Source organism: Peromyscus maniculatus, chromosome 2 (genome assembly GCF_049852395.1).
Source record: "Peromyscus maniculatus bairdii isolate BWxNUB_F1_BW_parent chromosome 2, HU_Pman_BW_mat_3.1, whole genome shotgun sequence".
NCBI lineage: Eukaryota > Metazoa > Chordata > Mammalia > Rodentia > Cricetidae > Peromyscus > Peromyscus maniculatus.
The window spans coordinates 149,003,860-149,030,041 of record NC_134853.1 but is presented as its reverse complement, the minus strand read 5'-3'; the positions used below and the strand labels follow the sequence as shown (position 1 = coordinate 149,030,041).

General features: G+C 52.3%; 1 protein-coding gene across 2 annotated transcripts in view; it reads right to left on the bottom strand.

Annotated features, from left to right (window-relative positions):
• Positions 1-1,638: 1,638 nt before the first annotated feature.
• Positions 1,639-26,182, bottom strand: part of Nkain1 (sodium/potassium transporting ATPase interacting 1) — a 41,287-nt gene continuing 16,743 nt past the window's right edge. Inside the window, exons 1-6 of one of the 2 annotated variants that reach the window (XM_042271955.2) lie at positions 10,282-10,318; positions 8,792-8,872; positions 5,653-5,867; positions 4,457-4,517; positions 3,906-3,987; positions 1,639-3,740 (exon numbers count right to left, since the gene is read on the bottom strand). In XM_042271955.2, coding sequence (XP_042127889.2) covers positions 3,731-3,740; positions 3,906-3,987; positions 4,457-4,517; positions 5,653-5,835 — 336 coding nt within the window. In that variant the 5' untranslated portion in view covers positions 5,836-5,867; positions 8,792-8,872; positions 10,282-10,318 and the 3' untranslated portion in view covers positions 1,639-3,730. Of the gene's footprint in view, positions 3,741-3,905; positions 3,988-4,456; positions 4,518-5,652; positions 5,868-8,791; positions 8,873-10,281; positions 10,420-26,182 lie in introns of those variants that run through there. The other variant, XM_076565204.1, reaches the window with a different exon arrangement.

Genomic DNA, 26,182 nt, shown 5'->3' with positions numbered 1-26,182 from the left:
TCACCCCAGACATCATTTTCACTTCCTCGACTTTGACTCCTGCCCTGGGCTCTCAAGTTCCTCTTTAGTGACCAACATTCGCTCAGCTGATCCAATGTCTACAGCATTGACCCGTGGCTCCCAGCACCCCTCCTCCTTCCAGCCTTCCCATGAGGTATGCTCCCATTGATCCACACATGGAGGGCCACGACTCACTTCCTTTCTGAATACCATGGCCAGGCATGGTCCCCAGAAGTGGTAGAGGGGACCTGAGTGTCCTTGTGTAAGACCTGGGCTCAGGAAGAGTCACTGTAAAAGAGCAAGCAGCAGGTTCACATGGGTACCTGGGGAGGGGTTCCAAGACCTCAGGGTCAACTGGAAATGCTGATTCTTGGGCTATGTCACCAGAATGATCCAGAATGTCAAGGGTAGGAGACAGGAACCCATGTGGTCCCCATATGCTCATTTATTTGAATGTTGGATTCCCTGTTGGTGAACCTATTTGTAAGGATTAGGAGGTGTGGGCTTGCTGGAGGAGGTGTGTTCCTGGTGGTGAACTCTGAGGTTTCAAAAGTCCACACTTGGCCCAGTCTCTGTCTCAGCCTGCAACTTACAGAACAGATAGATGTGAGCTCTCAGCTACTGCTCCAGCACCGTGCCTGCCTGTCTGCCGCCAGGCTCTCTGCCTCAATGGCCACGGACTCACCCTCTGAATCTGTAAGCAAACTCCCAGTGAAATGCTTTCTTTTCTGAGTTGCTGTGGTCATGGTGTCTCTTCACAGCAAGAGAACAGTAACTAAGACACAGCTCATTCAAAGCCAGGAACTCAGCTGTCAAGAGAGACGGAGCCAAGATGCAAAAGAGACCCAGAAATATCATCAGAATGGGCACCTACTGAGAAAACAAAATAGAGAACATTCTGCATTTCTCCTTTCTCTCCCTCATTCTCTCTCTCACTTTTTTGGGGGAAAGGTTTCTCTGTGTAGCCCTGGCTGTTCTAGAACTAGCTCTGTAGACCAGACTGACCTCAAATTCACAAGAACCGCTGCCTCTGCCTCCCAAATGCTGGCCTTAGAGGCATGCCCGGCAACTTCTGTGCGGTTTTGAGGAAGGAAAAGACAGTGACTTTCCCAAAGCCACAAAGCCAGCCTGAGGCAGGGTGAAGCCAGGGTCTCAGGAACATATAATAAAGGCTAAGCATGGTGGTGACCATCTGTAATCCAGCACCGAGGAGCCTGGAGCAGGAAGACTGTGGATTTGAGGGCAGACTGGGTTATATAGTGAAACCCAGTTTCAAAACACGCACGCACGAACGCACGCGCACACACACACACACACACACACACACACACACACACACACGCGCACACACACACACACACACACGCACACACACACACAAGTTAGCTCCACTGGGAAAGGCACCTGCTAACTAAGCCTGGGGACCTAAGTTCGATTCCTGGGACTCACATGGTAGAAGAGAACTGATTCCAGCGAGTGGTTCTCTGACTCCTACATGTACTCTGTGGCATGTGTGCTTAAACCCCACCCCCCAACAAATGAACAAATACAGTAAAAGAAAAAAATAAAGTAGAACTCCCTCCACATGAACACTGTGGTACACATGCCCTCCAACACAAATTATAAATATTTTAAAAAGGAAGCCAAGTGTAGCGGCACACACCTTTAATCCCAGCACTTCAGAGACAGAGGCAAGTAGATTTCAATGAGTTCAAGGCCACCCTGATCTATATATTGAGTTCTGGATCAGCCAGATCTCAAACAAACAAACAAAAAGATAAATGTATGTATATATGTTAAAAGTGAAATGACCACCCAGCTTTGCCCATTTTTACCACCCAGTTTTGCCCATTTTTTTTTTTTTTTTTTATTTTTTGCAGGGGCTTTTCCCTTTGGAGGTCTTTCTGACCCACAGGGCAGGACAGGCACACAGTGAAGAAAACACTTTTTTTAATCAACCCACCTGCATGGATACCAGGGAGGTCCCAGTCTACAAGGTCTCATTGAGAAGCAAACCCAGTCCCCCCGCGAAACCCGGCTTATAAAACCAAAGGCTTCCAAGCACCACTGGCGAAACCCTTGAGTAGAAAGAGGCTTGGGGGGAAGGGATGGGAGACGCGAGCGCTGTAGGTGGGCGGCCCAGTGGAAGAGGCAGCCTGGCCTAAAGGAAATATGTCCCCCTCTGATGGGGTGCACCACCCTGGGACCTCTGATGGCCAGAGGAGCTCCTGGACCTGGCTGTTCTGTGCGGCATTTTGGATGGGATGGTGCAGTGGTTTGCTATCCTAGTTCAGGAAAGGCCCGGAGTGGAGAATGGGGAGAGATGTGGTCACCCCAGTGTGGTGTCAACCGTCCTCCATTGCCCAAGCTCTCTGCTAGGTCCCTGTGCTCCTTAGCCACCTTCCTAGTCCAGGGTGGCTCCAGTTCCACAGGTTGGGGCGGTGATGTCTGCTCTCTGCACATAACTCACCGAGCAGTACTCAGGACACGGGGGCCTCAGGGCATCCGTGGAGGGGGGTGATGGAAAGGATCCCCCGCCTCTGCTTGTCCTCAGGAAGGGTGGGGTGCTGACTCTGGACCCTGGTCACTCACACCCCCACCCTACCCCTTCAGCACTCCTGGACACCATCCTCTTCCCCTCTGAGACCACAACGGTGAAGTAGGTGGAGGAATGGAGGGGTTAGCGGGATTGCCGGGGGAGGGGGCGGCAGCATAGGATCATGGGAGAGGAGATCCAGGCTTAGGGACCTGGTGGAGCATTGGGTAAGTGGAGGTCCTGCTTTCCTGGAAGATGAGGTTCAAAGCTTTGCCAAAGATGGGCAGGCTGAGTCTACAAAGGCTTCCTGTGGGTCAGGCTGAGCTCAAGGCTCTGGGCTCTGTCTGTCTGGTTCCCAAGAGAAGAAACTGGTAATATTGCTTTAAGAGTGGAGCTGGTGAGTGGTGGCAATGGTATGTGAGTGTACAGGAATGTCCAAGCTACAAGGGGGCTTGTAAACCAAGTCCGGAGCCCAGACAGTGGGTTGCAGAGTCTGAAACGAGAGTACACAGGAGTCAAAACCTGCCTCCGTTAGAGCCTTGCTGTGTGGCTTTAAGCAGATCACTTCACATCTCTGGGCCTTTGTGTCCATATCTGCCCTGTGGCCCAGGGAATTGAGAGTCACATGAGAATGCCAGATGTGTCATCTGCTAAGGGATTATTTTAATCATCCCAGGTGGGGAAACTGAGGCCCAGAGAGAGCAAAGGCTCTGCCAGATGTCACCCAGGATGTCAGGGATGCTGCTGCGGCTGGAGCCCAGGACTCCTGCTCCTCGTTCACAGTATCTTTCCCCAGGGCAGGTGAATGAGGGATGAGGTGGGGTGAGTCCGTCTGTCTTGCTGTCTGGACTGAGGGCAACATACTAGATAAGGAGTGAGGTTGAAGAGGAGGACCCCGGCACGTGCCAAGGCTGAGATTAAAAAAAATACAAACCCAGCGAATCCCCCTCCCCCCGTCCCGTCCTGCCCCAACCCTGAAGTCCAGCTGCCAAGGGCCATGGCCAGAGCCAGGGTCAAGTCCAAGTCTGAGTCTGAGTCCACATTTACTCCAGGGGCCGCAGATCCAGGAGGGGCTGCGCAAGTTGCAGTCAGCCCATGGGCCGCCAGGGGGCGCGCCTGCTCCTAGTGATCCGAGCTCCCTTACAATGCTGCTTCTCACTCCAATTGCCCAAGTTGGTGGGTGCCGGGCGGAAGCTACCCCGACCTGCAGGAAACAAAGGCGGGTTAGGGGGTGCATCTGCAGGCCTGCGAATAGGCAAGCAGAGAGACCCGGGTGCCCGTGCCTCCTCTGTGATCTCTCCACCAACACTAAAGACTCCACACCCAGCCACCACCACGCCCTCCCCCCCTCCCGTGCGCAGGGACCCACGTGTACAGAGGCTGCAGCTGTAAATGCGACGTCTTCTGCGGCGCCTGGTACCCATAGGAGTCAAAGCCACCGATGAAGTCAACTGCGGGAGGGAAAGGGTGAATTATGAGAGACTGGGTTCTGAAGGTGAAGAACCCAGGATAGGACCCCATTCCCGGGGGAACAGGGCCCGAAGAATGGGTGGTGCTGAGAACGGCCACGCCCATGCTCAGGACATGGACCTAGGGCGGGACCGTGCGTGGGGGAGAGGAGGGACAAGTGTGGCCCCCTACCCTGGCGGCAGAAGGAAGGCCCTCAGGGCCTAAGACCTTCGATAGGGTTAGATCCAGCAGTGGGAACAGGCGGTTTTGGGACCTTGGACTGAGCACCTGGTCATCTGAGTCCTAACCTAGAGTGGTTACGCAGACCCTATCCATTTCTACCTCTCTTCTTTCCTTAGAAACGGGTCCCCAAACTAACCCCAGATTCACTGGAGGGAGGGGTTGGCAAAGACCGGCCGCCCCCACGTCCCTGGGGCGGGAGTGGGGGTGGGGTGGGGGGGATGCACTTACAGCTGTCCTCCTCTTCCAGGAACACTTTGCTCACGTAACAGGCAAACACGAAGCCGAACAGCTGAGAGAGGGGATGGCAGTCAGAAGAGAAAGAGAAGGTGTCCTTGTCCCCTCTACCCACCCGACTCAGCGCCCCATGTCCACAGCACTTAAGTTGAATGCCAACGCTTAAAAGCCTGTGCAAGTGTGAGACTCCAGACAAGTAGTTCATCTCGGCAATCGATCGCAGTCTTCCCAGCCAGGCCCGGGTCGCGTCTCATTGGACTGTTCAGTGGAAGAATTACGTGAGCCTGCCTGTAAAGTGCCTAGGACAGGGCTGGTCTCAAGAAACCCAGGCTGTGGTGGCTCACGCCTTTAATCCCAGCACTCGGGAGGCAGAGCCAGGCGGATCGCTGTGAGTTCGAGGCCAGCCTGGGCTACAGAGCGAGTTCCAGGAAAGGCGCAAAGCTACGCAGAGAAACCCTGTCTCGAAAAACAAAACAAAACAAAAAAAAAAAGAAAAAAAAAAAAGAAAAGAAAAGAAAAGAAACCCAGGCTGGCCTTGAGCCCTGGATCCTCCTGCCTTTACCTTCCAAGTGCTGGGGTCACAGGTCACCATGCCTAGCTGTGACCCCTATTCGGAGCCCCTTTCTTATCCTCACGACTCTGTGAAGGTTGGTACCATCTTTTCCAAGCAAATAGGAAGGGAGCTCAGAAAGATCAAACCGTTTACCCAAGGTCTCATGGCGTATTAAATATTTAAGCCCAGCAGGAGTTCGCCTGGTGCCTCACTCCATTCATGAAACCTGTCCACGCCCTTCTTAGGGGATGGGGGTAGAGGGGGAAGGATGGGGGCAGGGGGGGGGCGGGGGGGGGGGGGAGGATGGTGTCACAAGACACAGATCCAAGCAGAAACAAAGGCAGGCTGGAATACATAGATTTGTTTTTTCTTTGTCTTTGGTTTGTTGGTGGGGGTAGGGGGTAGGGTCTAGAACTCACTATGTAATCTAGGCTGACCTCCAACTTGTGATCCTGATCCCCCTGCCTCTGCCTCTCTCCTGAGTGCTGGAACTGCAGGTATATGTTACCAAACCTGACTTGTCCTCTCTTAACTGGGGATAAAGAACGGGATGGGATGGAATCTGCACTTCTGGAAGACGGTGTGTGTGTGTGTGTGTGTGTGTGTGTGTGTGTGTGTGGTGATGAGCAGGACTTACGGCTAGGAAGATCTGCAGAGCACTGCTGAGGGCTTCGATGTAAGGATAATCAAGCAGGCAGCCAGTGACGGAGATGACATGGTGGTCCTCCAGGGCTAGGCGTGAGTTCAGAACAGGAGTCACCAGGCAGCCCGGCCCATTCTCCATCCACCACGAGCGATGCAGGGATGTGTTGAAGGTCATGATGAAGTCCCGGTCCTGGGGGGCAGAGGGGCCTGGGATACTGAGCGGTGGGGAGGGACAGGAGGACACTCCCCAGGCTCTCACTACCATCTGGACTCTCACAGCCTGCTACCCTCTCTAGCGTGATTTGTGAAGACTACACCTGCAAGTCCATACATTGCCAGCAGGTGGCAGTAGATGATCACGTAGAGGCCACACTGCTGTCAGTGAGCTGGAAAGGGTGGGTGTTGAGCCTCTGGATTTCAAAATTAAAAGGGAGACTAACAGAGACGGGGCCTAACTCCCCAGGCATTGGTGAAATCCTCAATACGGGTCAAAATCCCGTACAGCCCGATGGGTTTCTATTGGTCCTCTTTGTGTGACTCTGGACAAATCTTTCCTCTCCTTGGTCCATGATCTCTCATGTTACATGGAGAAGGTCTAGCCTCGGGCAGCTGTTCACAAAGGGTGTGCAGCCTTGTGCCCATCAATACCTGCACTCCTTCAGTCAGACCGAGAATCACCATGCTGCCAAGCACCAAACACATAGGCTTGTGACCAAGCGTCATCTCCTGGGGAACCACATGGGGCTGCTATGGTCTCCACTATTTTGGGGGTTGGTGCAGGGGGATGAAGTTCAAGACAGGGTCTTTCTCTGTAGCCCTGGCTATCCAGATAGAACTTGGCTCTGTAGACCAGGCTGTCCTCGAACTTAGAAAACTGCCTTCCTCTGGCTGGGATTAAAGGTGTGTACCACCATGCCCATCTTCTGTGTGTGTGTGTGTGTGTGTGTGTGTGTGTGTGTGTGTGTGTGTGTGTAAATGCACACGTGTACATATTGAGGTCAGAGGTCAAAGTTGGGTGGCTTCAATTGCCCTCCCACCTTTTTTCTTTTACATTTAATTATTATTGTTGGTGTTGGTGTGTGTGTGTGTGCTTGCGTGCCCACCTGTGTGTATTCAGGTGCCACAGGACCTGTCCGGAGGTCTGAACACAGCTTTGGGGAGTTGGGTCTCATGTCTCCGTCCACTGCAGGATCTGGGATTGACCTCGGCTCACCAGGCTTGCAAAGCGAGCATTTTCACCCACTGAGCTCGCTCTCTGACGCTGCCTTGTTTTTTGAGACAGGGTCTCTCACTGACCCTGGAGTTCACAAGTTTGGTTAGACTGGCTGGCCTGAAAACCCTGGGGACCCCCTTTCTCTCCCAGTGTTGGGGTTACAGACACACGGCGCTGGCAGGCTTTTATGGTGGGTGCTGGGGGTCTGAACCGTCTCTGTAGGCTGGTTTAGAGGGAACGGGACTGGGCATGTGGCTCAGCTGGTAGAGTATTTAGCACACAGGAAGCCTTGGGTTCTCTCCCAAGCACCACACGCAGGGGTGTATGACTGTAATCCCAGCACTCGGGAGGAAAACATAGGATCAGGAGTTCAAAGACATCCTTAGCTACAGGGTGTTTGAGGCCTGCCTGGGCTACAAGAGATCCTGTCTCAAAGCAATCAGGGGGAGGAGCTGGAGAGATGGCTCAGCAGTTAAGAGCACTGGCTGCTCTTCCAGAGGACCAGGGTTCCACTTCTAGCACCCACATGGCGGCTCCCAATTGTCTGTAACTCCAGTTTCAGGGTTCATCTGCCCTCTTCTGGTTTCTGCCAGCACTGCATACACATGATGCATGATGCACAGCCACACATGCGGACGAAGCCCCTTGGTTTCAATGGGAATAGCTCCCACAGGCTCGTATGCTCGAATACTTGAACCCCCAGTTGGTGGGACTGTTTGCAAAGGTTTAGAAGGTCTGGCCTTGTTGGAGGAGGTGTGTCAATGGGGGCGGGGCTTTGAGGCTCTAACAGCCCACTGATCTCTCTTTGCCTCAGGTTGTTGGGTTGTGGATCAAGATGTGAGCTCTCAGCTTGGTGGTGGTGGTGGTGGTGGTGGTGGTGGTGGTGGTGGTGGTGGTGATGATGATGATGATGATGGCACACGCCTTTAATCCCAGCACTTGGGAGGCAGAGGCAGGTGAATCTCTGTGAGCTCGAGGCCAGCCTGGTCTACAGAGTGAGTTCCAGGACAGCCAGGACTTACACAGAGAGACCCTGTCTCGAGGGTGGGGTGGGGGTGGGGTGGGGTGGGTGTGGGTGGGGGGATGTGAGCTCTCAGCTGTTTTTGCTGCAAGCCTTTGCTCTGCCATCCTGGACTTCTTACCCTCTGAAACCCAAATTAAACTCTCTCTTTTATAAGTTGCCTTGGTCATGGTGTTTTATCACAGCATTTGAAAAGTAACGACCACACACCCATACACATAAAATAAATAATAAATGAATGTAAAGAAAGAGCAAACTGAAATTTAGAGAGAAGAGGCCATTTGCCCAGTGTCAAACTGCTGGGCGATGTTCGGCAGGGACTTAAATGGAGCAGGGTCGAACCGTGAAGCCAAGGTTCTCCTTCACCTATTTGGCCTCCTTTCTATCTAAAAATAGAAGTTGTGTCTCTCTGGGCTTGCTCTTCTTCCAGCCACACATCTCTGTCTTCTTCAGTTCTTCTCCCCAGGACACAGTTTGTTCAGTCCCCGTCCCGCCCCCCCCCCAACAAATGCCACTTAGTCTCTTTCTGAAAAATATTGATCAGCCCTGGACCCACCACGTCTTCGTGCCTAAGCAAGAAAGAGTGCATGTACGACATTTTCACCTCCTTCCTGCACATTCTATCACGAGGCCAACACCCGCCTATGGTTTTTACTGAGTTTGGTCTACAGCCCTCAGCTCATCTTCACAGCAAGTGCTCTTTGGACCCACTGGTCCCCTCACTGTTTTTGAGAGGTGCACAAGAGGCCAGAAACAAAAATGGAGGTCAAGCGGGCTGCATGGATTATCTTGGTGTGCAGAGGGGGAAAGGTGTGTGGAAGAGACCGTGCCCCAGCTCCCGGGAGGGGCGGTGAAGGTCAGGCTGTGCTCTTGCACACCACCAGGCCGGAGGCTTACCTGGGATAGCTGCCCAACCTCCAGGTAGAAGCAGATGATGAAGGCATTCCAGCCAACCCAGAGCACCAGCCAGGCTGCGTACTGTGGAAGCAAAGCGGAGTTCAGGGTGGGGCCGGGGATGGCTCAATGGACACAGACTCCAAGGGGGAGGGGATCTTGTGGTGGAGGCTACAAGTCCACATCTACCCTGCCCTGCCCTGCCGAGCAGGCCTGTCCTGTCCCCTCTCCTGAGGCCCAGAGGCAGGCTCAGCTCCTCTGGATCACACAGTTAGGAGGAAGGGCTGGCCCTGAGCCCAGGTCCTTGAAGAGACCCCTTCTATGTGTACTTCAATGACCTGGAGGAGTTTATTAAAAACACAAATTGGGAGCTGGGTGGTGGTGGCGGCCCACACCTTTAATCCCGGCACTCAGAGGAGGCAGAGGCAGGCGGATCTTTCTGAGTTCGAGGCCAGCCTGGTCTACAGAGTGAGTTCTAGGACAACCAGGGCTACACAGAGACACCCTGTCTCAAAAAAACCAGATAAACAAACAAAACAACACAACACAAAACAAAAACAAGAAGCGAACTGGAGAGATGGCTCAGCAGTTCAGGAGAGATTTTTGTTCCCAGCATCCACACAAGGGCAGGCTCACAACCACCTGTACCTTCAGGTTCAGGGGACCCAGTGCCGCCTTCTGGCCTCCTCAGGTACCCACACTCAAGTGCACTCCTTCATAATTAAAATAAGCAAATGAAATTTTGTTTTGTTTTGGTTTGGTTTTTTGTTTTTTCAAGACAGGGTTTCTCTGTGTAGCTTTGTGCCTTTCCTGGAACTCACTCTGTAGTCCAGGCTGGCTTCGAACCACTGCCCGGCAGCAAATGAAATCTTAAAAACACAAACTGCAGGGGCTGATGAGATGGCTTAGAGGGTGGGGGCACCGGCCAGCAGAGCCAGCACGGTGGGATGTGCCTTTAGGCCCCAAGAGATGACCTAGAATGAGCATGAGTAGGCCATTGGTAGCACAGCAGTGCATGCTCTTGATACCGCAGGAATCAAGTGTACATGTAGGTTAATCTAGGGAAAAGCCTGCTTCCTTGATATGGCCACCTGAAGAAGCACCAAGACCCAAGGGGAGCATGGCTGAGGATGTCTGAGACTCGGAGTCTTGAAGACCATTAGCAGTGAAGGGCTCTGGGAATATCCATCATACCCCTGGGGCTGGAGCACAGGAACCACTGACCTCAAAAAGCCACACCAGCTACCTTCAGACCGTGTTATCATTCTTTTTCTTTCTTTTTTTTTTTTTTTTTTTTTTTTTTTTTTTTTTGACGTAGGGTCTCACTGTGTAGCCCAGGCTATCCTGAACTCTTGATGATACTGCCTCTGTCTCCCAAGTTCTAGGATTACAGATACACATCACCACACCTGCCAGAGCACGTCCTCAGTGAACGTCAGTCAGTTGGGACAGAAGCCACGACTTCCTGATGTTTCCCTTGCTACCCTACGTACCAGGATGAGATACCGGGACCGATACTGCACGGTGCCAAAGATGCCCAGGATGACAGCCATGATATGTAGGAAGTTGGCCAGGATGGGAGCCCACTGGTAGCCCAGGAAATCGAAGATCTGTCGCTGGAGTGCAGCCACCTGTGGAAGAGACAGGGTGAGACAATTGCCACCCAAAAGGACAGAGACTCAAGACACCCATTCCTTCAGCCCCAAAGGGGTAGATGCAAGAGGAAGTCAGGCCTCTACGGCTGACCATGACTTTGGGGTAGGGCTGGGAATCTGAGCCAGGGTCCTGTCCTCTCCTTCCTGCTGGCAAGTCCTTCCTGGGTAACTCAGTAAGACCACTGCTCAAAGCAGACATGGGGCGGGGGCAAGCTGGCTGACAGGCTAAAGGTGCCGACCACTGAGCATGACTACCTAAGGTGATTTCCAGGACCCAAATGGTGAGAGAATTGACTCCTATAATTGGTCCTCTGATATGCACAAGTATTAAATAAATAAATGTGATTAAATATTTTAAATTGGGGGACTGGGAACACAGCTCAGTGGTAGAGCACTTGTCTAGCACATCAAAACCTTGGATCTGATACCAACACTAAAAATTACAACAGCAGCAGCACACCACCAGAGCAGAGGGTCTGCCTAGGAATGGGGGGGGGGATTTGGGTCAAGAGAGAGACCCCAGGGTCTCTTCCTTTCAGGGCAGCAGGCTGATGCCACCACACAGATGGCACAACTTGGGCAGAGACCAAAGAAGCTGCAGGCTTGGGCAGGACTTGAGGGGAGCCTGGTAGTGCCAGGCTCAAGCCTGGCACCTTCCCATCTGCTTCTCGCTGGTGACAATCCTCACAGGGCTCTGCAGATGGTCAGAGGCATCCCAAGTTCATCTCTGCCTGCACACGCCTTGGCAGGAAGACGGACCTGGGATCGTTATGTCATCTTGAGGAAAGAGAACATGCGCTTCAGAGAGGACAAGTGACTCACCCAAGGTCACACAGCAGGCAGGTGGCAGAACAGACCTGTCTCTGCCACCTGTCTCATCTAGGTACCAAGGTACCAGGCTTCCCAGCAGGCACTAGCCCGGGAGTCAAGGGGCACAGGTGGAGAGGGGGGAGTGTGCCCCTGTCTGTGGGGGGCTTTGGACGGGTCACCTGCCCTGCTGGGTCTCAGGCTCCTCACCTATACACAACAGATAATGGGCTCCACAATCTAGCCCTGACTTGGGTGGCTGACTGACCCTGGGGAAAGAACTCTATAGGCTTGTCCTCTTCCTCATTCCACCCTTTGTCTTAAAAAAAAAAAAAAAACACATTTTTATTTGTGTGTGCATGTGCATATGTGCATGTGCGTGTGTGAATTTGCTATAGTGAGCACGTGGCAGTCAGGGGGACAACTTTTGGGGGTCTGTGGCTTCCAGGATCAAACAGGTTGTCAGGCTTGGTGGCAAGGGCTTTAACCACTGAGCCATCTTCCCAGTCCTTTATTTAATTAAATGAATTAATTTATTTGGTGACAGGGTCTCATGTAGCCCACTCTGGGCTCATCTCACTGGGAGCCAAGGTTATTGGTGAGATCCTGTCTCACTTTCTGGAATACTGGGATTACAGGTGTGTGCGACCAAGTTGTTTTGTTCAGGGAAGCCTGCTGAGACCAGAAGCCATAAGTGGTCTCTGGATGTTTGTTATTTTGCAGTCTGCTCCCTTAGCAAAGACTCCCGATGTGTGAGTGCTAAGAGAAAAGCCAGTCTTGAGGGTGTTTCCTCCTCCTCTTCTGTTTGAGGCGGGGCTCTCTGTCAGTCGGGACCCCCTTGGGGGGGGTTTCACATATCAGATATCATTCATATCAGATATTTATATTACAATTCATAACGATAGCAAAACTGCAGTTATGAAGTAGCAACAAAATGATTTTATGGTGTGGGGTCACCACAACCTGAGGAACTGTATTTATTAAAGAGTCTCAGCATTGGGAAGGTTGAGAACGACTGTTCTGTGTAGACCAGGCTGGCCTCGAACTCACAGAGATCCCCTCTGACTCCCGAGTGCTGGGATTAAAGGTGTGCATCACCATCACCTGGCTGTCTTCTTGATTCTAGAGCCCACGGGGTTCCGTGTGGCCTCACCTGGCTGTACCATTGCCATCCCCTGTCCTTGGCTCTGTCCCACATACTGCACCTTTCCTGAAGTTTCTTTGGGAAGTCTGTTTCTCTTTCCTTCTCCCATGCTCCCAAGGTCCCAACAGGGGTTGACAGTCTTTTGACTGCTACACGTCACCCACTCCTCTCCAGGGCTTGCCCCATCTCTGAAAAATTTGTTTTTGTTTGTTTGGTTTTGGTTTTTCTTTTGTTTCACACACAGGATCTTGCTATGGAGCCCAGGCTGTCCTGGAATTTGAGATCCTCCTGCCTCAGCCTCCTGAGTGCTGGGTTTACAAACCCACTCCATCACGCTACAGTATTCACTGTAAACTTAATCTGCTGGACCGGGTCCATTTCCAGCGTCCACTCCTCTGATGTGTCCAGATGCAAGAGCTGGACACTTCAGTTCTAAGTCAAGCATTCTTCCTGCTCTTTAATATCCCCACGCCTAGGGGTCACCGATGGGACAAATCTCCCATCTGATCACTTTCACCATCCATGTCTTCTCTCACCTGGATGCCCCAACCCTCCTCTCCCATAACACCTCAAGACTGCACACACACGCTCCTCCTCTCCAGAGTGAAGACCTAGTCTGCCTGGATGCCCTTCCCCTGGCCCTTAGCTCCCCACCCCCAAACCCTGATTATTTATTTATCCGGTGGCTGCCAGCTGAGGGGGATGCTGTTGCTATGGGAACCTTCAGCCCCTTGTCAGGGCTGCCTCTGGTCTCAGTAGGATGCTCTTGTCTGTCTAGACTCCAACCCCAGGAGCCCAATCCCAGGTGGAAAACTGGGTGGGGGTGGGGAATAACACAGATGGACCCACCCGAGCCCCAGGAAGCTGGCTAGAGCGGAGGCAGGGAAGGGGCCGGGCAAAGGGCCATGGAACTTTATCAGAAGCCTCTAGTACCTCAGCCCCTGCCCATCAATTTTTCAAGTCAACTACTTCCCTGGCCAATACTCCAGTGTGCAGCCATATGCCTTGGCTGCAGAAGTCTGGCTGTCTGGGGGAAGAGGAGGGTGGCGCCCTGAAAGTCCTGGAGGAATGGAAAGAGCAGCCCTCTTCTGCCTCTGACTGACTTTGAGGAGTGAATCTCCCCATCTGGGGTCTGGCAGACTGGAGGGAAACCCAGCTCAGTCAGTGCCTCAGCCTGCAACCCTGGGCAGGTTCCTCTCCCTCTCTGGGCCTGGGTTTCCTCGCTGGCGACCTGTCCTGCCACACAAAGCGCTCGGCTAGTGGGGTGTCAGACACAGTTGGTCCTCAGCACAAGGCAGCAGCCCTCCGTGTGCCTCAAAGCCCCCCTTCCCAGTGGATTTCTGAAGCAGCTGACAAAATTACACTCGACTCAGCCCCTCATCCGTGAAATGAGGGGGTGGGCTGGAGCGGATGCCGCAGGCTGGAAGGAGCCCCAGAGATCTTGACTAGCGAGGCCCTCATTAGGGCTCAGCACGGTGACAGCTGGAGGGACAGCCACTTGCCTGAGGGGAGGGGGCTCCCAGCTCCTAAACCGGACCCACCTCGGGGGTTCCACCTGGGGCCAGCACTATTGTGTGTCAGCTGAGAGAGCGTCTTAGGGGGGCTTAAAGGGAGAGTGGCGGAGACCAGGAGAGGCTTTAGCAAGGTCAGGGGAGGGATTTAATCCACTGGATAGATTTGGTAAGCACCGTCTGGGCCAGGCCCTAGGCTAAGGACGGGCATGTGAGGCAGTCAACAAAGCATGTGGCCTCTGTCTTAGAAAGCAGGGCTCCACGAGGAGAGCACACACCTGGAATCCTAGCACTTGGGAGACAGAGGCAGGAGGGCCCAAGGCAAATTTATGCCAGCCTGGGCTATATAGTGAAACCGCATCTCCCAAACCGGAAGTGGGGTGAGAGTAAAGAAAGCAGAAGGAAGAAAAGAAAGATGGGTGGGGTGGGGTGGAGGGAGGGAGGGCAGGGGGGAGGGTGGTTGAGAGAGAGAGGGAGGAGAGACAGGCCACGGCCTCTGGTGGCTGACATTGGGGACTACTGTACATTCCTCTGTGCCTAGTGACCTTTGGGGACACCTCTGGTGCTTTGTCATATGAAGAGCGTCCCACCTTCTTTCCAGAGCCCCAGCAGCCCTCCTCCCAGCCACGATCCCACTGGAAACCAGCCAAAGCTATCACTGTTAAGTTAGAAAAGCAAGCCACAGAGCAGTCCACTGTGTGAAAAACAAAAGCCAGAAAAAGACACCAAATGCGCTCGAGAGACAGTAAATGCAGCAGCATCGAGAGCCAGGGAAAGACAGCAGTTCTGGGGGGTCACCTCAGGGGAGCAGAGCGTGGGCACAGGAGACGAGGTTCCAAACACACACACATCAGGAGCTCTGAACTGGCTTACAACTAAGATAATGTTTTGTTTTGTTTTGTTTTTCAAGACAGGGTTTCTCTGTACAGCCCTGGCTGTCCTGGAACTCGCTCTGCAGACCAGGCTGGCCTGGAACTCACAGAGATCCACCTGCCTCTGCCTCCCAAGTGCTGGGGTTAAAGGCGTGCGCCACCAATGCCAGGCAAGATAATGTGTTTAAGAAAGTTAAAGCTACCGGGCCAGCAGAGGAGATCTTTGAGTTTAAGGCTAGCTTGGTAGCCTGGTTTATTTAAGGCTAGACAGAGAAGCCCTGTCTCCAAAAAAAAAAAAGTAAGAAAGTTTAAGTTAAAGTCCTAGAGAGATGGTTCAGCAGTTAAGAGCACTGGGCTGCTCTTCCAGAGGACCTGGGTTCAACCCCAGTACCCACATGGGAGCCCACAACTGTCCATAACTCCAGGACACACAGACACACATGCAGGCAAAGACACCAGTGAACATAAAATAAAATAAAAAAAAAATAATAATTTAAAAAAGGAAGTTAAGGGGGGGGGGGAGTGAGTGGCAGTGTATGAGGCTGACTCAGATCCCAACACCTACATAAAAAAGGTTTTAAAAAGCCAAGCGCAGTAGCACACACCTATATTCCTAGCATTGGGGAGGTAGAGGCAGGAGGATCAGGAATTTAAGGCCAGCCTCCGCTACATATTGAATTCGAGGTCAGCCTGGGCTATATAAGACTTTGTTTAAAAAAACAAAATCCAGGCCGGGCGGTGGTGGTGCACGCCTTTAATCCCAGCACTCGAGAGGCAGAGCCAGGCGAATCTCTGTGAGTTCGAGGCCAGCCTGGGCTACCAAGTGAGCTCCAGGAAAGGCGCAAAGCTACACAGAGAAACCTTGTCTCGAAAAACAAAAACAAAAACAAACAAACAAAAAAAACCCCACATACTTACAAAAAAAAAAAAAAAAAATGAGCTGGGCTGGTGAGATGGCTCACTGGATTAGGCAGTGGCTGCCAAACCCGACCACATGACTCCAGGAGCCCCTGGGCTAGCATGGCCCTGACTCTCCTGGCCCTCAAAGCTCGGCCTCCTCCAACCTGACTTCATCTAGATTCACCCTCTCTTCTCCTTCGGGGGCTGGAGGCCAAGGGCATCCTGTCCCCGCTGCTGTTACCCAACTTCTGAAGTTACTCAGACAGAGGTGGCAGACTCTGGAACCTGGTCCTGCATGCACTGCTGTTCTGGACAGTGTGGGGAGGTGACAGAGTAGACCAAAGTGTATCTCCTGAGTCACCCTGCCACTCACTAGCAAGGGCTTCTCTCCCAGACACACTGTTCTGAACACACAGCAACCATTCATTCACCTATAGATGGTTCTTTAAAAGAAAAAAATTTTTTTTTTCCCCGAGACAGCGTTTCTCTGTGCAGCCCTGGCTGTCCTGGAACTCCCTCTGTAGACCAGGCTGGACTCAAATTCAGAGATCCGCCTGGCTCTGCCTCCCAAGTGCTGGGATTAAAGGTGTGTACCACCATCACCTGGTTTAAAAATTGTTTTTAATATCACATTTATTTATTTGTGTGTGTGTGTGTGTGTGTGTGTGTGTGTGTGTGTGTGTGTGTGTGTATCATGGCGCACACTCACGCATAGGTCGAAGGACAACATTCAGAGGTCAGTTCTCACTTCCCATCATGTAGGCTCCCAGGGATTGAACTCAGGCTGCCAGGCTTGGCAGCAGGCATCTTTATTAGCTGAGCCAACACAGTGCTTTTTTATCTTGGGGACACGGCTCATGTCATCTCTCTCCTCTAAGGACACTAGTACTAAGCCCAGAGGAAGGGAACGAGTAACATAGACAAATGAGGAGTGTCCTCATGTAAAGGGACAAACCAAAGCCCCCAGGACAGCGACAACCTTAAGGGTCTACCATAGTGTACTTTAATCAAGTACCGTTGTATATTGACCTTCACATCCATGCTACATCCTCTAATCCCATCCCAAGGTACAAATGAGGAAACTGAGGCCCAGAGCTGTGGAAGACACCGCAGAACTCAAGTTCAACCACTATGTGGTCCAAGCTCTCACTCTTCCCTGCCACACATGCTCACAAAGCTTAGCAATTGAGCCTGTCTGTACCACCCCTTAAGAGGCCTGCTGGAACCAGGTGGCGGCGGCGGCGGCGGCGGCGGCGGCGGCGGCGGCGGCGGCGCACGCCTTTAACCCCAGCACTCGGGAGGAAGAGCCAGGCGGATCTCTGTGAGTTTGAGGTCAGCCTGGGCTACAGAGCGAGTTCCCAGGACAGGCTCCAAAACTACAGAGAAACCCGGTCTCAAAGAAAAAAAAAAGAAAAAAAGAAAAAGAAAAAGAAAAAGAGGCCCGCTGGAGGGGCCTTCTGCTCTGGAAGGAGGCACCTTCTTCCTCACTTCAGATCTCTGTATCCAAACCCCAGACTGCCATCTGTCTGTCCTCAGGCCCTCCTGCTGTGGCCCAGCCCTCTACTTGGACTGGGTCAGGGGGGAGCTAGAAAGCAGTTGGTCCTCACCTTCCGGGTAATTAATCCTCAGAGACCAGCTTGGAGCTTTAGTGAGGCCCAGCAGGCTGATCTGGCCAGTCTGGTCCTGTCAAGAGGCAGGGCTTTGGCCTCTGTATCCATGGCAACCCCACCCCTTCATCTCAGTGACCACTGACCCATACCCCTTTCTCAGCTGGGGGCTCCTTGGGCCCCTTCTGGACAGCTCTGTCTCACCGTATCTCTGAGCTGGCAGCCCATTAGTGCGTGCTGACTGCTAGTGATCCAATTAACATACATCTACATCAATTTGCATAAACCCCAGAACAGCCCAGGGCAGGACTATGAGGGGAAAACCAACAAAAATCAAAGTACCCCAACCACCCCACTGGGCCTGTTTCTTCATTCACCACCTGGTAAACCCTTAGAAGCCACAAGGGGAGGCAATGCAGAAGGCCACCATGCCCCTGTGACTCAGTTTCCTCCTCTGGAGATGGAGACAAGGCTAGACTCCTTGCAGTGCCGTCTAGATTCACTCCAAAACCCCAGGACTCCCCAGCTCAACTCCTCTGTCACTCACTCTGTACCCAGGAGAGCCCACAGAAGCTCTACAGAGCTTGCACCTGAATCTGGGCTGCACTGCCCCACCTCCAGCCTGGGTGCCTCCTGCCTAGACCTGGAACCCCATTTCTGGGTTCTGGCATGACATGGATTTCAACCTGATTGCCAACTTTCGGACTTGACTTTTTGGTGGATCCCTCCTACGGGCTTTGCCTTTGAGGTGGCACACTGCCCACCCCCCACCTCCACCCCCTCCCCGGCGGAGCAGAGGGCCCTAACCCTGCTCTGGGCCCCGCACCACTCACAGCAAGAAGCAGTTTATGGTGACAGGGAGAGGCAGGAGGTGCTCTGAAGGCAGACTGCCTGAGTTCACGATGCTACTGCCCGCTGTGTGAGCTGGGGTTCATCTTCCCTGAGCCCCGGATTCTCCATCCTGCCCGGCGGTGGTGGCGCACACCTTTAATCCCAGCACTCGGGAGGCAGAGACAGGCGGTTTGAGGCCAGCCTGGTCTACAGAGTGAGTTTCAGGACAGCCAGGGCTACACAGAGAAACCTTGTCTCGGGAAAAAAACAACAACAACAACAACAACAAAAAAAAAAAAAAAAAAAAAAAAAAAAAACAAACTAACAACAACCCCCCCCCAAAAAAAAAAACACCAACAAAAGGGCTGGAGAGATGGCTCAGAGGTTAATAAGAGCACTGACTGCTCTTCCAGAGGTCCTGAGTTCAATTCCCAGCACCCACATGGTGGCTCACAACCATCTGTAATGAGATCTGGCACCCTCTTCTGCATACATAATAAATAATAAATAAATCTTAAAAAAAAAAAAAAAAAAAGATGGCCCCTGAAGAACACCTGAGGTCGCCCACCCCTGGCCTCCACACAAAGCACTCCCACACAATGAAAAGATAGTGACAGAAACCCCTGGAATCCCTTGGGGAGTTCAGGAAGGCTCTACAGAGATGCCATTTGAATGTGGCACAGCACCATGCCCGCACACAGTAGGACACAGTATAGCCATTGCAAGAGGGTATGAAGAGAGGGCTGTGCTATGTTTGATGGGAAGATAGGCTGCAGGAACATGTGGACAGTGTGAGGGGAAAGAAGAAGGGGGACAGGGATTGTGAGACTCAGTCACGGTCTGCAAGGCTTTGCTTTGGAGGAGTAATCTTGCATAAGGAAGCAGAAGAACGACATGAAATAAGCCACAGATGATAAACACACACAAGCGAATCCCGAGCCCGAGGCGGGTAGACCACTGTTCTAGATTACCTGGGGCTTTCTCAGGGCATAGCACTTTGAGAGACAAGCAAGGAAGTCCTGGGCAACTTGGGACAGTATAAATGACTGGCTGGGTGCAGTGAGAGGTGACGGGAAGGGGAAGTTGAGGCTGGAAGGGAAAGTCAGGGCAGAGGAATTTTTTTTCTTTTCCAAGATTTCTTCCCCCCCCCCCCCCCCCCCCCCCCCGAGACAAGGTTCTCTATATAACAGCTCTGGCTGTCCTAGAACTCACTCTGTAGCCCAGGTTGGCCTCGAACAGAGATCCACAGAGATCCACCTGCCTCTGCCTCCTGAGTGCTGGGATTAAAGGCATGTGTGCCACCGCCACCTGGCAAAGTTTTATTTTTAGTTATGTATGTGCGCACACATGTGAGTGCAGTACCAATGGAGGACAGGAGGGGGTGTCAGACCTCCAGCAGCTGGAATTACAAGCAGTTGTGAGAAGCTGCTATCTGGTATAGGTGCTGGGAGCCTAACATGTTCTTAACTACTGAGTCATCTCTTCCTGGGGAAGAGAAATTCTAAGCAGACAGCCAAGAAAGAGCCCCAGAGGGAACTGGACTGGAGATGGGGGGTGAGGTGAACATGTGTGGGATGTTCCCAGCAAGCTGAGGACAGCGCCCAGAACTCTTTTCCAGGCTTGGGTTCCAGTTCTCCCAGGACCTCAATTCTTGGCAATGCTGACATTCCTATATCCACATTATTAGGCCCCGGGAGGCCCAGCTTCCAGATACAGGCCCCCAGCAGGCTCTGGAGCAGGCATTGAAGGCCTGGAAGGAGACTGTCCTCTGAAGAGGATCCCCGAAGGCAGGTAGAGCATTCAGAGCCAGGAAAACTCAGCATAAAGACCTCCCCAGAGATGCCGGCTGCAGACAAACATCCAGATAAATAAAACGATGATTAATCAGATTCACTGACTAAATACAATGCACACCACCCTATAATTAAGCCAAAAAACCCTGGACAGAAAGCACCTTACAGAGCCGGCACTTTGGCACAGGATTAATTATGGCGGAGCTCTGGACTGCCTGAGTGCTAAGTGGGAGGGAGATGAAGTGGGGAGGGGGACGGGAACAAAAACAGGCTTGGTTCCCCTCCACCCCACCCCCGCCCCTGCCCCCCCTCGCCCCTTTCTGCAGATGAGAAATGGAGGGGAGGGAGGTTTGAACACTTGCCAGAGGTCACATGGCTAGGAACTGATGGAGGCCAACAGGATGTGCTAATAGCCCTAGGGTGGGTGTATTTTCCCAATCGATCTGCAGACTCTGCAGTCTCCATCAAAATAGCAACAACCTTTGTTTTTTTAAAAAATGGGAGGGGCATAGTGGTCTATACCAAGCACTCAGGAGGCAGAGGCAGGTAGATCTCTACGAGCTCCAGGCCAGCCTGGTCTACACACTGAGTTCTGGGCCAGACAACACTACATAGTGAGACCCTGTTTCAAAAAACAAAGTAAAGGCCGGGCAGTTGTGGTGCAGGCCTTTAATTCTAGCACTAGGGAGGCAGAGGCAGATGAATCTTTGAGTTTGAGGCCAGCCTGGGGTCTACAGAATGAGTTCTAGGACAGCCAGGGGGTATAGAGAGAAACACTGTCTCCAAAATCCACAATAACAAAACAAAAGCATAGGTCTAACTCTGCACGACCTTAGATTAGACAATAGTTCCTCTGTTATGACACCAAAATCACAATCAGCCAAGTAATGAAGCAGGCAAGTTGCCCATCCTGAAAATGAAGATCTTGCTGGGCCTGAGATAAGAGAAATGAGCGATCAAGGTCTGCATGGGCTACAGAGCGAGTCTGGAGCCAGCCAGGGCTATATGGTTCTTAAGTCTCAACAAACTTTTTTTTTTTTAAGTAATAGGGCTTGAGCTCAATAGTTAAGTGCATTCTTAGCATGTACTATATGAGCAATACATGTGAGTGTACTTGTGCAGACATACACAAATACATATATACACACATGAAAGGAAAATTTTATAACATGTCAATTGCATCTTTTAAAGATATTTTTCTTTTTGTATGTGTGGAGGGGTGTTCCCAAGACAAGGTTTCCCTGTGTAGCCCTAGCTGTCCTGGAACTCAATCTGTAGACCAAGCTGGCCTGGAACTCAGTGAGATCCGCCTGCCTCTGCCTCCCAAGTGCTGGGAAAAGGCATGAGCCACCACTGCCCCGCTTAAAGATATTTTTATGTGTGTATGTGTAGACATCAAATATACGCAGTGCCCAAGGAAGCCAGAAGAAAGTGTTGGGTCCTGAAACTGAAGTTCCAGAAGGTTGTGAACCACCTCATGTGGGTGCTAGGACTCAAACTCTGGTCCTCCAGAAGAGCTGCCAGTGCTCTCAACTGCTAAGACATCTCTTCAGCTTCTACAATGCAACTTTCAAAATGGGAACCAGGAATGGTAGTGCAGGCCTGTGATCCTAGAACTTGGGAGGCAGAGGCAGGAGGATCAGGAGTTTAAAAGCTAGCCTCAGCTACATAGCGGGTTTGGGCTACTCGAAACTTTGTTTCAAACACACACACACACACACACATACACACACACACACACACACATACACACACACACACACACACACACACACACACACACCCTTCGGAGTCCCCATTCAGAGAGACTTTCACACACACACACACACACACACACACACCCTTGGGAGTCCCCATTCAGAGAGAAACTTACACACACACACATACACACACAGAGACACACACACCCACACCCTTCGGAGTCCCCATTCAGAGAGAGACTTTCACACATACACACACAGACACACACCCACACGTGGGAGTCCCCATTCAGAGACTTTCACACACACACACACACACACACACACACACACACACACACACACACACACACACACTTACTCTGTGTTCAGAAGGAAGGGTCCAGGAAGAGAGCTGCAGTGGACAGGAAAGCTCGCCTGAGGATGGGATCTGAAGGTGAGGAAGCAACAGTATTCAACCAAAAATCTTGTGGAGCCCAGGGGTGGTGGCGCACACCTTTAATCCTAGCACTCGGGAGGCAGAGCCAGGCAGATCTCTGCGAGTTCGAGGCCAGCCTGGTCTACAGAGTGAACTCCAGGACAGGCACCAAAACTACACAGAGAAACCCTGTCTCGGGAGAGGGGGGGGGAAATCTTGTGGAGGGAGGCGGCCTGGAAGCACTCACTGACTAGAGCCGAGGGCACGGAGGACACAATGCGCACACTCCAGCGTCTGGACGACAGGGTTGGGGCAGAGCATGAAAGCAGCCTGGGTCGGGGGAGTACTCCAGTGGGGCTAAGTGCTACCGTGGAAGCATCTGTGTCCTGACGTGGGGTCACCTCTCCTGGCTGATGCCACCCTTCCTGTGACCCGGGAAGGAAAGCATCCTATCCCTGGCTGACTTAGTGGTCCTCTTGCCTTGAGGCTCCGGGGAAGGAAGTGCTGAGGAAAACCAGCCTCACTGCTATGGCAACCGCAACCACTTCTGCCCAAGAGCCAGGTGGGGAAGTCTGCCCGGCAACAGCAGTGGGAGCCGGCAGTCAGGAGCGGCAGGCAAAAGTGCACAAAAGACCCTCCGTTTGGCCCAGGGTCCCAAACACTTAGCGTCCCAGTCCTGAAAGGTGTAGATTGTGAGTTATGATGCCCCGGGACATGTTCATTTTAGTCCTACGGGATGGATGGAGGGTGTGGAGGCTGGAAGAGGTGAGGGAGCCTAAGCCCTTGGCACCCATCCCTCTGCGCCGCCCTTCCCTGACACAGGCTGAAGGTTTATGTGCATAGGTGTTAGTCACGGGCATTAAGGACTCAATGATAAATAAACGGAGGGCGTGTGTCTCACACACTCACACCCACTTTCCCTGGTTATCTACCTGTTATAGGGGGTGGGGTGCCTCAGTCCAGTCTGGCCCAAGTGAGGACCCTGTGAAAAGTTATTTGGGGTCTATAGTCACGGAGTGTGAGAAGGGGCTGTGCGGGGAGGGGGGTTGCTCAGGGCGCCCAAAGGGGATACCCTTTTGAACAGATTTCGGCTTTGAACTTGAGCACAGAGTAATGGCAATGGCTAAGATTTTGCATGCACCAACGGCACCAGGCTTTGTGCCAAGCCCTTGCATGCATCGTCTCATGCAGCCCTCACAACTACATATGACGAATGGGTCATCATCCCACCCTCCTACGGATGACAATCTCGAGCCCAAGACCGCAGGGCTAAAGGGGGCTGATCGTCAGCAAGCCAGGTGGTATGACCAGAGCCCAAGCTCTTAACCAGACACCTGTACAATCTGCCCTGGGTAGGCCTGGAGATTAAAGAGGGTGCAGGGGTGGGGGGCAGGATAGGCAAAGCCTGGCTACCTTTTGCAATCATTTCCTGGCCCTGAGTGCTAGCAGAATCTGTGTGGGGGTCGGGGAGTGGCTGGCTACACAGGAGGCCAGAGTAGAGTTGATAGGGGAAGTCTTGTTTATAGAACCTACTATGTGCCAACACTGAGGACTCATCTCATGAGGCACTGTACTATAGCTCCAGAATGCCAAGAGGAAACAGAATTGGCCACTCATCCACGCCATGTCCCTCCTGGTTCTAAAAAAGCTTCCATTCAGTTAACCCTCACAGACATGCTGGGCAGACTCGGATCTTTGCACTGGAGGAAACAGAAACACACTGTAACTAGCAAGGTCACGGGGCTGCTGGGGATTCCCACCAGGGTCTCTGGCTGGAGTCCCAGCTCTTACCATACTCACTGCCCCATGAACTGGTGGTCTACGATCTCTTCACAAATGAGACCCTTCCTGAGCTCATTGGTGTTGGTGGGTTGGAGTCCTCCCTCCTGGGAATGTCTATAATGTTATGACTTATTCAGTAGGACTTCCAGGCTGTGGCTCACCCGCCCGTCCTGTTCCCCACGGACCATCCCCAGAAGCACCAAGACCACAGAACAATATTAAACAGCAGACTCTTGCCCACAGTCCCTCAGCAGAGAGGAGTCAGCAGCTGCCACTGCTCATCATACTGTCTAGAATTGTGCCCTCCACTGGATCCTCAGGAGGAATGGTATAAACCTGCTTTCTAGAACAGCCCTTAAAGGACCCCTGATGCCAGAGCCCCTGTCCTTCCCTGGAGAAATGAGGAAAGGAGGCAGGGATTGGATGCCATCCTCTTCTCCAGGCCTGTGCTGGAGGGATGCTGTCAGGGACCCTTCTCGTATTATCAGAGCCTGTGTAAAACTGGAGAGTGTATTCCCTCTATCCAGCAGTCATGGCTACAGGTTTCACAAGAACACCTCAGAGAGCCTGGTAGAGGTGTATAAAGGCCAATATTACTACAGGCACTGTTTGCAAAGCCTCAGTTAAATGCCATCTGGACACAGTAACTCACATCTGTAACCCCAACACTTAGGAGACTGAAATAAGAGGTCAGCCTGGGCTACAGAGTTGATCCTGAAAAACAGCTCAACGGGTAACAACAGTGTTTGCTGCCAAGGCCGATGATCCAAGTTCTGTCCCCAGAACCATCATGGACAAGGAGAAAATCAATGTGTGCAAGTTGTCCTCTGACCTTCCTTCTATATACACACCATGGTATGCATGCACGCACATACTCGCATGTGCATGTGCTTGCACGCGTGTGAACACACACACACACACACACACACACACACACACAATTGTGCTGGCTAGTTTCATGTCCCCTTGACACAAGCTGCAGTCTTCTGAGAGGAGGAGACCTCAACTAAGAAAATGCCTCCATAAGATCTGGCTGTAAGCAAGCCTTAGAGGGTTTTCTTCATTGGTGATTACTGTAGGAGGGCCCAGCCCATGGTGGGTGGTGCTACCCTGGGCTGGTTCTATAAGAACGCAGGCTGAGCAAGCCACGGGGAGCAAACCAATAAGCAGCGCTCCTCCTCAGCCTCTGTATCAGCGCCTGCCTCCAGGTTCCTGCCCTGTTTGAGTTCCTGTCCTGCCTTCCTTCGGTGATGAACAGTGATGTGCAAGTGTAAGCCACATAAACTCTTTTCTCCCCAAGTTGCTTTTGGTCGTGGCATTTCATCACAGCAATAGTAACCCTAACCAAAACAACACTAATTAAATATAAGTATAAAAATCAAAACCACTAAATCAAAGAAACAAAAAAAGAGGTGCCAGGTGTGGTTAATCAGCACCTCCACTTTATGGATAAGGGGACCGGCTGGGAGAGGCAGAGCAATTGACTGCTGCTCATGCTGGGGGAGAGGCATACGGCAGCATCTCTGCAGGACAGAGAGGGCTCCCCGCTGCCCAGGGGTCCCTCATCAGGCATTTGATCCTAACGAGTCTTCCTAAACCATGCCTCCCCAACCTGCCATGGCCCACTTCCTGTCGGATGAGCCCGGGCTCCCACAAGCCCAGCCTCAGACAGCTTCTCACTTCAGCAGAGGATCCTTGTCCCTGGCGGCCTGTCTTGGGGATGACAGCCTGTGGCAGCTTGGGGACTGGAGTCCACTCCGATAGCCTGCGGGGCCACTGACCAGCAAACAGGCAGTGACAGGCTGAGCAGCTTGAAGTGCCCGAGACTGATCACAAGCCTCTGGGGAGTCTAAGTCTGCACCTACTCCCAGTCCAGACCTTCCCTTAACATTCTCGGGCCTCAGGACCAGGGAAGAGAAGGAACAGAGGCCCCCACGTTTGTATCTCAACAGCTGGGTGCAATGGAGCATGCCTGTAATCCTGCGACTCTGAAGGCATAGGCCAGGTGATCGTTGCAGGTGTGAGACCAGCCTCAGCTACATACCAAGTTCCTCCCAGCCTGGGCTACGCAGCAAGACCCTATTCTAAAAAACAAACAAGTTATGAACTAAGACAACAAACCTTTCAGCAACAGCTGGACTTGGCCCATCCCCTGGCAGCTGGCTTGCCTCTACTGGGCTCTGCTGTTGAATGAGTACGTAGACTCTTGTCTAACAGGGAGGGGTGTGGTCAGAGCAGATCCCTTAGTAATGCCCAGGTCCCTGTAAGGACTGTGGTGCTGTGGAATGGAATGGTCTGTATGTCAAATTACTCTGATTGGCCAATAAATAAAACACTGATTGGCCAGTGGCTAGGCAGGAAGTATAGGCGGGAC